The sequence below is a fragment of the Cricetulus griseus genome, chromosome 3, assembly GCF_003668045.3.
Source record: "Cricetulus griseus strain 17A/GY chromosome 3, alternate assembly CriGri-PICRH-1.0, whole genome shotgun sequence".
NCBI classification, from domain to species: Eukaryota; Metazoa; Chordata; class Mammalia; order Rodentia; family Cricetidae; genus Cricetulus; species Cricetulus griseus.
In genome coordinates, this window is record NC_048596.1 from 156,769,808 (window position 1) to 156,783,349 (window position 13,542).

The following is a 13,542-nucleotide window of genomic DNA, read 5'->3' on the forward strand; positions in this document are numbered from 1 at the left end:
CTGCCCCAGGTCCTCAAGACTGGCGCGGTAGACAACAAAGGGCAATGTCACTGAACAGAGTTGAAGGCAAGAGTATCTGGAGATGGGATGAGAAGAGTCAGCAAATGGAGTTCTTGTATAACATTTGTAAGGAACCAAAAGTAGGAGCAATGAAGCCACTAAATCAATGCTACAAGAGATGATGACAGTTTTGGACCAAGGTAACAGTGATGTAATTGGTTAAAAGTAGTAATAGGATTCTGGGTATATTTTAAAGGGAGTTAGAATGTGTAGGACAGTGGTTGAGACAATAAAGAAAGATAAGGGTTGCTTCAAAGACTAGGCCTAACAGAGGGGAAGCTATTTGAGATAGCTACTTATCAAGAGGGAGAGGACCAAATTTGGGAGTAAACATCAGGAGGTTGTGGATAAGGTGAATTTAATATTTCTGAGTATAGATAGGCTACTCATTTTTTGAGTTAGTTACTACCCATGTCTTTGGAATATATTTTAGCTTTCTCCTGCTGCAATAAATATTTTTATAGGAAAAAAAAAAGCAAAACAACAAAATGCAAAACACCCTCTCACCCCCCCCCAAAAAAAAGAAAAGAAAAGCAAAAGAGAAAGGTCTGAGTTTAGATAACTGAATAAATGTGTGATGATCTGAATGAGAATGGTCCCTAAAGGCTCATGTACTTGAGTGCCTAGTCTTCAGGGAATGGAACTATTTGAGAAGGATTAAGAGCCTTATTGGGGGTGGGCTCTGAGGTTTCAAAGCACATGCTAAACTCAGTCAGTCAATCTGTCTGTCTGTCTCTGCTTGCAGATAAGGATATAAAGTTCTCAGCTACCGCTCAGAGCCAAATCTATCTGTTTGCTGACATGATGATCATGCACAAACTTTCTGAAATGATAAGCAAGCCCCAAGTAAGTGCTTTCATTTATGAGTTTTTCTTGGTCATGGTGTCCCTTCATAGCAGCAGAACAGTAACTACAATAAAAATAGATATGGAATTCAAGGGCAAATAATGAAATAAAATATAAATCTGTCAGTTATAAAGTTGGACATCTTATTTAAAGTCATAGAGCATCTATGATTACTGCATGGTATAGAACACCTGCTGCAGTAAGTATGGATTGAGAAGCAAGTAGAGCAAAGAAAAGTTAGGAGACTGATAACCCAGTAAAAGACAAAGGACAAAAGAGCACAATGTCCTGAGAATTAAATAAAGTGTTTTACGTGATTTGGCTCAGGATGTAGATCAGGGGTACAGCTTACATTGTGAAAAAATCAAAACCCCAAACAAAAACTGTGGTGATCAACTGTGTTCTGGTTAGCAACACCGGAAGCAGAGTCTCCAAGGCAGATAGGTAGAGCACAGTGACAGAAGTTTGATGATATGGACTGAAGAGCTCATGGGAGCCAAGCATGGTGCTAAATAACCATAACCTTTCTATCTGTGTGGCTATGGCAGGAGGATTGTGAGTTGGAGGTCAGTCTGACCTCTGTAGTAAGATAGTCTCGGAAATGCCGAAGATAAAAACAATCATCATCATAACTAACCGTCAACCACAAAGCTGAAATACAAACAAAAAAAGCTAATAGGTGGACTTTGTTTTCACATTAAGTGCTTAAAAATGGCAAACTAATTTCAGTTGACTATCCCTACATTGCACTGGCTTTTCCCCCTAAGACCTATTTAAAACAAACCCCAAACTAGGAACATACTCAGAAGTCTATGCATTCCAATGGGCTGATCCACTTTGACTCACCAGTTCTATTTTCAGCAAAGTAACATCTATCAAAATAGTAAACTTCTGAACAGCTGCCAGTCCTTTCAGGAGAGCGATTACCCATGTATCCACATGCTGAGCCAATGGCCAAGACAGCCAGTCAATCATTCTGAAAAGTGAAGGAAGACACATCAGTCAGGAGTAACAAGAACCCTTTGGGACTCAAAGTGAAACTGTGGCTTGTCTTCAAGTGCTTTCCAGTCGTGTAAGCTCACAGTTTCTGTATTTGATGAATTCCCATAAGACTTTATGATAAATGATCATTTCTCATAACTGTCAAATTTCAAATGGATGTTATAAAGGGATATCAAGAACTCTTCAACAGTAACTTATAAGAGTAGTTCAAAAACTAAGATGTATGAATATCAACCAAGATTTTGCTTCTTGCTAAGTAGTGCAATGTGAATCATACCATTAAAGAGGCTACATTCTGAATCTTGGAGCAAGAGTCTTTGCCTCTTTCAAAATCCTACACACAATGACAACAGAAGAAAATTTGATTTTCCATTATTGTATAATTCCTTTCTTACATTATCAAGCCAGTTCAATGGTTAAAAAGTAATTTGGGTTCTGATGGAACCTCTTTCTAAAGCTAAACATATAGCACACTGAAGACTAGTACAAGTCTTTGGAAAGCAGCCAGGCTACATGCTTATGTAATCTGAAGTAATCTAGATTGATTAGATACTAATAAAGAGTAAAGAAAACAAATATTCAGGTTTCTGAAGTCAGAGTAATTGGTTTAAAAATCTCAACTCACAATTTATTAGTTGGGAGAATCTATGCACCTTATTTTCTTTTTCGGAATTCCTTTATCTCTAGGTTATAAATATGCCTATTTACAGGGTTGTTCTAAAGATTAAATGGATAACACTCATCATGAATGTAACCTTTCACCAAATATTAATCCAGGGAGCAATTACCATCTTTTTAAAAGTTTATTTATTATGGTTGTGAGTGTGTATATGTGTGTATATATGTGTATATGCATGCCTTGACACAAACAAGGAGGCCAAAGTGTGGGTTCTGAGGAATCAACTCAGGTTGCCAGACTTGTGCAGCAAGTACATTTATCCCACTGAGCCACCCGGTGAATCCAGGAATAAACAGCTTGATTGCATAAAATGTAAATGTAAATGTAAATACTGAGGATATAAACTGTGATCGAAAGAAAGAACACTACCATGTTAATAGCACCGGCATCTGCATTATATAACTATCCACCTTTTTAAGACTGGAGTATCATCATTATTGGTCTTTTTTATTTTGGCTTTCAAGACAGGGTCTCATTCTGTTGCCCAGGCTGGCCTTAAACTTGTGGAAATCCTCTTGTCTCAGGCTCCTAAGTGTTGGGTTTACAGCAGTACACACTATGCTTTTTTGCTTTTAAGATTTAAATGTTCTCAAAAGTATGAAGTGTGGCCACCAAGTACAATGCATACTAACTGCCAGTTATCTGGGTACGCCTCATTCCTCCCACAAATTTTATGTCTTTTCTTCTTTTTCTGGCTTCTTACAACAATAATGGTTACAAGTCATTGAAGTAATTGTTATTAGCTACTCTTTATCACCCAATTATTGTAGGGCTGCTTTTCAGAAAAATCTGTAGCAACATACAGAGAGTAATAAGAGACATATGTGCATTTCTGTAGAGTATATTCAGACTGGGGCAGGTACATGGTTGAGCTGGTAGAGTGCTTGCTGGTCAATCATGCACAAAGCCTTGGATTTGATTACCAGCACTTCATAAATCAGATATGGTGGCTCAAGTTATCTTCAGTTACTATCAAGTTCTAGGAGGGGTAGGGTATAGCCTGTGATACATGTGACCCTGTCTCCAAAAAGTAAAAACAAGCTGGGTGTGCTGCTACATGCTTTTAATTCCAGCATTTGGGAGGCAGAGGCAGGCAGATTACTGTAAGTCAGCGGTCAGAAAAGGATATAAAACAAGACTCTCCTAAAAAAAAAAGAAAAAGACCCAAAAACCCCAACATTGTAGTAGTGACAATGAAAGATACTACGGAGGAATTTTAGTACCAAGGAAGTTCTGTATAAATCTATCCACAGCTATTTAAAATGGAAAGATATGAGCAGGCCATGGTGGCTCACCTGTAATCTCAGTACTTAAGAGCCCAAGGCAAGAAAACTGCCATAAATTTGAGGATAGCCTGGACCACAGAGTGAGTTCTATGCCAGCCTGGGCTAGACTAGAGTCTCAACCTGTTCCCCTCTTCTCCCCAAATAAAAGAACTGAGATACTGTTAAAATTAATGCCAGTAAGTTAGCAACAAACAACAACTCCTTTTTTGTTTAAGTGGGAAAATGCACATGAAAATGAGGCAGTGTGAACACCTGCCTTGGCTCTGTGCACTCACTGCCCTGTGAATAGTGGCACTGCCATCGAGGACCGTAAGGCCAGAACCTTCATCTCAGTGTAAGGAGAAGATTGACTGGAAGGGGGGAGGAGCAAGGTCTTTACTTTTGTTAATTACTCATTTAATTAGCCTTTTCCTTGAGCTCTCTTCTAGATTCTTATCATATAATCATTTCCACTTGCTATGGGCTGAGTGTCAGCATCTTTCTCAGACCCCTGCTGAAATCTAACCCTGAGCTGAGAGGTGAGGCCTTTGGGGAGGCTGGAAGGCCCTTATGACTGGAAGGGGTCATGGTCTTCACCTCAGAATTTTCACCCATTAGGACTGTAAGAAATGTACTTCTGTTGTTTATAAACTACCCAGACTAAGGAGTCTTTTTCTTTTCTTTTTTTTAAATAGCAGCCTGAACAGGTTAAGACAGAAGTCATCCATGAGACAAGTATTTTGAGTGTGTACTCTAGCTAGTAAGGTATTAGGTACCAAGAAATGCTATCGTCAGATTTGCTTTCTGTCCCCAAATTGGAAGGAAAAGTCAGGAAACCTGTCAACAACCACCAAACAGTGTTACTGATATCTGCTCATTTTATATTCTGGAATATAAAATGCAAATTTTGGGTGTCCTTTAATCTTAACTGTGACAGTCCATTGTGTTTCTGTCTACTCTCCTCCAGTGATTGTGTTGTTTCTAGCTAAAACTTTGGATTTCTAGTGTTTACAGTAAAGACATTTATTCCTATAACTCAAAGAAATAACACACAGCTTTAAAACCACAACATTAAAACAGGCAATATTATGGAAAGAAATGAAAACAGAGTTAATCACAAATCATGGTATATAAACCAACTTTCACTTTTACAAGGCAGCTGGAGGACTCCATCCAGCTTTCAGTCTTACTTGTTTTATAGACAGGAATTTTTACACAGACAATTTGACTTCAGGCTTCTTTGAAGATTCTGCTGAGGCAAGACCAGATTCAAGTTTCTCTGTTATCGACAGACAGACCCCTGGAGCTGAAGCCCTTTCTTCCTCAGAAGTGCTTTCGCCCTCAGTCCTCATCACTTCACTGATTCCTGGCCTGTTTCATACTTGAATGTTATCTGATCAACTAGAAGACTATTGTAGCAAAACAGGTTTGATTTCTACAAATGGTAGAGACAGAATTCAAAGGACTTAGTGATATTAGTTAAAGTGAGTAAGAAAAAGAATGGAATTACACTTGCGTCTAGATTTGTGATCTAGGAAATTAGAAGCACAATTTACAGATGAACTGGTTCCATTAATTAAATAGCACAGAGAAGAAGCTAGAGTGGGTGTGTGTTGTAGAGAGTGGCATGGCACTCTCTGGGTTCTCAACATAAAATACTTCAGCTCATGTAACTAATAACAGAGACACAGAAGCCACTGTAACCCTCACCTCCTGTTTAAACAGGCCAAATACATAAGATAGAGAAACTCAAGAAACAAAATTAAGCAACTAAGAAACAAGTTAAAGCTCAATTAGGAAACAATACTGTTCCTGAAACACAGAAACTCAACAGCTGGAATAAACACTATGGATGGGCACCTTCATAGAGAAAAATGAGCAGGTTTTAGCACAAGGCATGTATTCCCTCACCTAAGACAGTGCTGGAAACTTTTTGTAAATGGAAAATACCATAGGAGTAAAGCCCTAAATACAAGCTACCAAATACTCTGATTAAGAAACACAGTCTGATGTAGAATACTGGGTGCTTACCCAGCTTGTGGCTGACTTGGGTGCTGTGGCTCACTATGTCTACTGAGCATTTCAAGAAAGCATCATACTTTATACTCTAGCCTAGGAAAAGCTAGAGCATGGCTTCTATTGAATGCTTGTTTTGGCACAATCAGAAAGTTGAGAAATCATAAACTGGGTCAACCGAAGTTAGACACTGTCTGCTGGTGTCTTCTTCTAAAACACAAGGCCTTGCTTTCTCTTTTACTTTAGTACACGGTCACCTCAATGAACACTTCCTTAGCCATCTTCCTGAAAACTGCAAAGCACTTATTTACAGCTCACCCCTCTTCTTGTCTACCTTTCCCAACAAATACTTATTATCATTTAACATATTAAATTATTTACTCCATGTTCTAAAATGAAATTTGAATCCAAAACAAAATCAGTTTAATTATTCAACAGCAGGGCAAAAAAGTCAGGCCTGTTTATCTAGGGCACCCGTTACTATACATTTTCACACTTTAAATCAGGGTGAGTGCTGGGGTCAGTGAAACACTACTACATCACTGTTGGTCTTTCTGAATAAAGGAAGCTCGTGAAAGAATATATTTTTATTAATTTGCTCAGGGTATTTTGAGCTCTGCCTGACACTCTTGTTAAGTGCTCAGTAAGTCACTTTGAATGAATACAAGCATAAAAGTGCTGCAAAGGGCAAATTAGTTTATAGCTAGACATGGGAGACTACTGCAGATCATTAAGGATAAAAAAAAAAAAAGCATGTTATCAGAAACACCTGACAAGCAGACTGGCAACAGCTCCCACCAGTAACAGTAAATGCCCAATAACAATGTGCTATTACTTTCAACATGTTAAAAGAAAACAGCTATCAAACCAGAATTCTTTATCTGGCCAAATCCATCCAGTTATGAATAAAGGAAAGAAAACAAATTCCAAAGAGGCAAAGGTAGGGACTGGAGAGATGGTTGAATGATTAACAGCACTTGTTGCTCTTGCAGAGGATCCATGTTCAATTCCCAGCACACACCTAGTGGGTTCACAACCATCCATAACTTCAGTTGCAGGAGCTGATCAAGCATGCACATGGTACACATTTATACACGAAGGCAAAACACAAACATAAAATAACATAAATCCAAAGAGGCAAGGGCAAAGGTATAATCTATGGGTCTGGTTGAAAGAGAAAATAAAATCCCTACTTGGGTAAGAAGAACAAAACCAAACCCAGAACCATATAACGCTAACAACAACCACCCTACATGAAAAGGCTATAAGAATAACAAGGAATAAAGAATCTAAGGAAACAGTTGGCCAATCAACCAACACAGGGCAAGTCCTCCAAGCCTTGAGGCATACCAATCCTGAGCCTGTGTGTACCCTTAGATACTCCCCTTATGCTGCCCTATAAGATCTCAGTCCCCTGGCGTCTCAGGGCCTTTTCCCAGCCATCCGCCATGGTGGATGGATGAAAGGCCCGAGCTAATGGGGTTAGCTCATTAAACAACTGCAATAAAGCTCTTGCTGTTTGCATCAAAAAAAATCTAGGGAAACAATCTAACCAAACAATTTCAGATGAGACTATAAAGGTAAGTCCAATTAATTTGAATAAACTACAAATTTCTTTCATGATCTCAGTTTTTGAAATTTCCCTAAGTTTTCCACTATGCATACAAAAAGCCATAATATCATCTCTTCTCTGGTCTGTAATAAATGTCTGGCATAAACAACAAAGTACCTGCAGAGAGCTTGGGTCATACTTGCATCTTTTACATTGGGATCGGCGGTCAGGCTCCTGATGAGGACTGTGATCATCTGCAGAGGAATATGCTGCACAAGGCTTGCCAAGGCGACTGAGGGCTCAAAGGAAGCATCTAGTTTTTAGTCAAAAAGATAGACAAACATGTCAAACAGGTTCAAAGTGAAGTAGTTCAAGGAAACACACACTTGCAGTGAAGATGTTACAATTAGTTGTTATACTATACCTCATGAGCAGACTCTAAAATTGAAAGTTAAATCATAGAAAAGCGAGGTCAGGAGTGAATAGCAATAACCACTCATTCTACAGACACAACACCAAAGTATAAAAACTATCGTTAAATTTAGTCAATAAGATACTTCACTGTTAATGTCACATTTTGGGGGGATTTAAAAAAAACTAGAACCAGTCAGATATCATTCTGATGTCCATGTCAGAGCTTCTAAAATAATTAAGAAATATTATACTACTCTAAGGGAGTCTTAAAAATCTTGAGTAGAAATATATAAATGTAATATAAATGTTTATATAAATGTAAGGCATTAAGATGGTGAGCTTCACTGCTACAGTTGAAAGACTTCATAAGAAATCTAACTACGGCAAACGACAAGTAAAATTACAGGACAGGGAAGAGAATGTACCTAGTATATAATAAATGCATTGCATTGTGGGAGATTTTAAAACTTGACCCTTATTTCTGGTTAAGATAAAAAGAGGGCTGGGTGTTGGTGGTGAGCGCCTTTAATCCCAGCACTCGGGATGCAGAGGCAGGTGGATCTCTGTGAGTTCGAGGCCAGCCTGGTCTAAGAGTAAGTCCCAGGATAGGCTCCAAAGCTACACAGAGAAACCCTGTCTTGGAGGAAAAAAAAAAAATAGATAAAAAGAGGACAGCTTCACAAGTTCAGTTTGACTGACAGATTTTAAAGCCCCAAGGGCAGACACAGACAAAATTCTGAGGTGAAAGTGTTTTCTAAGTATTATCCTTTGACCCTTCCCAAGTTTGTGATGTAGTTTTCTTTTTTTTTGAGACAGGGTTTCTCTGTGGCTTTGGAGGCCGTCTTGGAACTAGCTTTTGAGACCAGGCTGGTCTTGAACTCACGGAGATACGCCTCCCAAGTGCTGGGATTAAAGGCGTGTGCCACCACCGCCTTTGATAAGGGCAGGCAAGACCAGCATCTACCTAAACTGCCACACTTCATACTTGTTTTAATGTTGCCTGGGTCTCTTGTCACAAATACTGTTGTAAAGCGACAATGACAATACTTTAAACTGGGACAATCTTATAATAGGTTGTGCGCGACCCTTGAATTCTTTTTAAAAAATGAGAACATTGAAAAACAGCTTCGACAAGATGATAGGTTACATACAATAATGACACTGTGGTAAGCATCATATGAGACCATTAGTCAGTAATGAGGGAAGCTTTTCGTAATGGCTGTCAGCCTGTAAGCATTCCAAAACTGGAGCAGAGGCTGGGTCATTAAGTGACTTGCCCAGTGACAAAGGTCTTGGGACTTAGGCATCTTTTGGCTACAACGTTCGATTCTGAACAAGGCAGTGAAGTGCAGTACAATTTTGTGGCTAAGGGTATTTAGATCTGCTCTCCATCAAGAATGCCTCTTACCGGAGGATTTACTCCAATAAAACATGCTTGCTGACCTTCCGGTCCTCACAAGAGAATGTTTCCGGGCAGAAAGCGTACTGTGTTTGAGACACATGTTGAACTTCCCCTGAAATAATGACCCTTACCTGTGGAAGAGATGCTTGCAAAAACTTCTTGCAGAGAAGGTAGCAGCGTGGAGGGCTCAGCCTTCCAGATGTTCTGTAGTAAGTTACTCACTTTCGTTACCTGGGAGACATACTCCCGCAGCTCCTTCTCCTGGGTGGACACACACTGGAAATGACCTATCGTTCGAACCAGCTGTTGACAGAAGGTAATGGACAGTTTCCCTTTGGGGACGCACTGTACGAAGTCCGTCAGCAGGTCGCTGAGTCGGGCACAGAGCTGCGGCTCCGGCCTCTCACAAACCATCCGCAGCACCTCCACCTGCAGCAGGCTGAAGAGGTCCAGCACCGACGGGCAGCTCATGATCAGCTTCAGGCCATTGTGAATGTAGTCCAGGATGGCTACGTCCTTCCTGTCCAGGGAGTGGTAGCCCTGTTGCAGGAGGCCCAACACGAAGGTCTTGTTGAAGAAGGACTCGAACTCGGGCCGGTGGTACCGCGCGTAGGCCTCCAGCACCTGGTGGCCCACCTGGCGCTGGAAAGGGTCCGGGCCCTCCAGGATGAGCCGGGTCGTCAGGTCAAACATGGCCTCGCACTGCGCCTCGTCGAGCCCGTGCTCCGCCGACTCCACCACCTTGCGCACAATCATCCGCTTGAGGGGCAGCGGATGCGAGGAACTCACCAGGCCCTCCAGGATCTTGTCCATCGTCGCCACGCTGCAAGGCCGGGCCCGGGGGACGAGGAGCGGGCGGCGGGGCGACGGCGGCGGCGACGGCGGCGGCGGCCCCGGGGGGCAGCCACATTTATCGAGTGCGAGCGCCCATCCGAGCCGGGGCGGAGCGGGGCTTCCGGGGCGCCTAGGGGCTGCCAGTGCCCGCCGTTCGCCGGAGGCCGGCACAGACGCCCCTCAGCATCCGGGCGCGGCGGCCCCGCAGGCCCCCGGGCTGAGTCCGAAGGTGAGGAGCGCCTCCGCGTCCCGGGGCGGCGAGGGCGTCCAGGCTCCCGCGGGTGCGCAGAGGAAAGCCGGCCCGGGCTGAGTCAGGCGGCGCTGTCACCCAGAGTGCCGCCAACAGCCAGGGAGAGAGAGGAGCCGGAGGCAGCGAACACCCTCGACCCGGATGCAGAAATACCGGCAAGGAGGAAGTGAAGCTCCGACGGACCCGGGCTAGGTCCGCCCTCGCTCCACCCACTTTTTCCGGTTTTTTTTTCTCCTCTCCTACATTCTACACACTTCCTTCTAGCCCCGCCCCTTCCCGGCCTCTCGCCCCATCTAGCTCCTCCCCTCCCCGACAGACCGCGCCCCCTTCCCTGACGCGCAGGCGCCGTGGCCCTGACGGAGTCACTCTGTCACTTCCGCGTCACTGGAGAAGGAGTGGCGCGTCACAGGCGGACATCCGGGAGGGCTGCTGAGGGAATCTGGAGGGGACCTTGCTGCTTTTAGGTTCTCGTCGCCTTTCTTTGATTAGAGACTCAGGGACCGCTGAGCACGACCGGATGGCGTCTGTGTGAGGCCGCCGGCGACTGCGGGGAGAGAAGCACTTCTCACGGGGCCGCCCGAATGCATTTCACAGGGAGCTTCTCCATGCAGACTGCACAGAAAACCGCGTCCTTGTTTGCCGTTGGCAGGGGAAGGAAAGGATGCAGGTGGTTTCGTAGAAGCCAGAACTGGCAGTTAGCTGGGGCATTTCCCCGAGCTCTAGAGCAGGATTGGGTGCAGGACTCTCACGGAGGGGGTAGAAAGGGGCGGGGGTGGCAGCTGAAGCTTACACAGAAGATGGCTCCAGCTGAGACAAGATGGAGGAACCGTTTACCCTGTCAGTCTGGGTGACGACGCTTAGGAAAATTCGAGGGAGTGCTGTTTATTTGGAAATGTTGTGTCAGAGGAAGTTTTGGGAACTCTAGAAGCGAGGAAGTGAGGAAAAGTATAAGAATACACAAACTTTTTGGGAAATCTTTTAAAAGACCTTTTTGGGTCTAGACACGCTCCAGTGCCTAAATGACTGGATTTTTTCCCGGAAACGACTGCTAAAGACATCTCTGGAAGTTTATACATGGAACGATGTTTTGAAACAGGGTTGTGGTAATAATGCAGTTAGTGAGCTTTTGAATTTTGTGCACAGTGTAAGCAGGCTGGAGTGTAAAGCAGAGAATAGAAGTATGTGTGTGTGCCTGTATAAAAGACTACTTCGGAAAGAAAACTTTTGACGACGTCATAAAGTTTACATTAAAGATCTTTCGCATCAAGGGAGGATATATGCGGTCATCATACATGTGCCCTTTCAAGTTAAATCCCAAAGATTCAAAACGGTTTTCAACTCTAGGCCTCGGCATGTGACCAAGTGGTCAAAGTACCTGACAAGGCCCTGGATTTGACCCTGTTGTATGAAACAAACAAAAACTTTAATCATATGCTTTTACTTTGAAAAATGTTGCCTAATTGTAGCTTCCTTCAACCTCATTTAATATAGCTGTGAAATCAGACGTTGTTGGTTACTTTTATATACCTTTATGTGTCCAATAGACAAAATGGTAACATGTTTCCATTTGTTCAAACGTTGTTTTGCTTAAGTCGAAAACTTAAGAAATACACGATCCCAGCCGGGCGTTGGTGGCTCACGCCTTTAATCCCGGCACTCGGGAGGCAGGGGCAGGAGTATCTTTGTGAGCTCGAGCCCAGTCTGGTCTACAAGAGCTAGTTCCAGGACAGCCTCCAAAGCCACAGAGAAACCCTGTCTCAAAACAAACAAACAAACAAACAAACAAATAAATAAGAAATGCACGATCACATCAATGTATTTAATACATCCATTTTCATAATATTAAAAATAGCAGTTGAGAGGTGATAAAGAGCTGGGTGAAGGGGAACAGGAGACTTCCGTTTGTAGGAAGAGATAGGGAAAAAGGGGATTAGATCTAGACCCAAGAATGGTTTTCAAACTCCCTTTTCAGGTAGGTAGAAGAATAGCAAAGTCATTGTGCAGTTGTTGCTTTTGTCCAGGCTGCCCTCAGAAAGGCTTAGTTGAGTATTACCCTGACTTACTGATTGCTCCAGCCTCCCACCTCTCTAATGCTGGGCTTACCTGCTTTTGCCACTATGCACCGTTTCATGAAGAATTTAAGCATAAAATAATTCCACTTCTAGGCATATACCTCAAAGAATTAAAAGCAATGGCTAACTGTGTATCAATGTTCCTGTAATTATTTAAAATGGCCTACAGGTGAAAACTGCATGAACAAAATGAGTGGTTAAGTAAAATGTGACACAGAAATACAAAGGGATGTTATTTGCCACTCACAAAACAATAAATCCTGTGTGATTCTATGTATGTGGGAAACTCAAACAGTCAAGTTAATAGAGACAGAAAAATAGAGGTTTCTAGAAGGGTAGGGAAGGGAGAAGGGTATTTATTTAGAGGGTGTACATCTTAGAAAGATGAACAGTTTTTGGAAATGAAGAGTAGTGCTGATTGTATGATGATGTGAAAATATTTTACCACTGAACTTGACACATTAAAGGTAAGTTTTATGGCTGGAGATCAGTTGGGAGAGCGCTTGCTTGCCTAGCATGTTTTAAGCCCTGGGCCTCAGCATTTGGTAAACTGAGTATGGTGGTACATGCCTGTAATATGCATGTACATAAATGCAACTCAGGAAGTAGATGCAGAAATGTCAGGAGCTTGGTATTCTTTATATAGGTTAGTCCAGGCCATATGAAATGCTGTAGAGAGGCTATATAAAGCAATCCACCTAAAATGATCAAAATACATGAAACACATTTAATTAAAAAGGGCATACAGATGGCAAATATAGGAAAAGATACTCAGTAGCCACAAAAGCAATGCAAGTTAAAACCACGAGATACCACACACACATTAGAACAGTGACAATTCTGGGAAGGATGCAGAGAAAATATATATTATTGGTGTTAATACAAAATGACTCAGCTCCTCTGAAAAATTATTTGGCAGTTTCTTTTTAAAACCGTCTCATTATGTAAACCCAGGTTTGCCTTGTAATCTTGTTGCCTCTGTCTCTGAAGTACTAGAAGAATTACAGGCATGCTTCCCCACATCCATCTTACTTGGCAGATTCTTGAAATTAAACATGTTGGCTGGAGCGATGGATCAGCAGTTAAGAGGGCATATTGTCAGTGTTTTGATTGAATTTCACACATTTGTTTGCTCAAAGAAGCCTGTAAT

At 42.3% G+C, this 13,542-nt stretch overlaps 1 protein-coding gene across 1 annotated transcript in view; it reads right to left on the minus strand.

The window, feature by feature from the left end:
* The window catches only part of Usp38 (ubiquitin specific peptidase 38), a 30,966-nt gene extending 20,886 nt beyond the window's left edge, over positions 1-10,080 (minus strand). Inside the window, exons 1-3 of the mRNA XM_027404873.2 lie at positions 9,368-10,080; positions 7,598-7,733; positions 1,753-1,882 (exon numbers count right to left, since the gene is read on the minus strand). Of these exons, the coding sequence (XP_027260674.1) occupies positions 1,753-1,882; positions 7,598-7,733; positions 9,368-10,049 (948 nt within the window). The 5' untranslated portion in view covers positions 10,050-10,080. The remainder of the gene's footprint in view (positions 1-1,752; positions 1,883-7,597; positions 7,734-9,367) is intronic.
* Between the last annotated feature and the right edge of the window lie 3,462 nt (positions 10,081-13,542).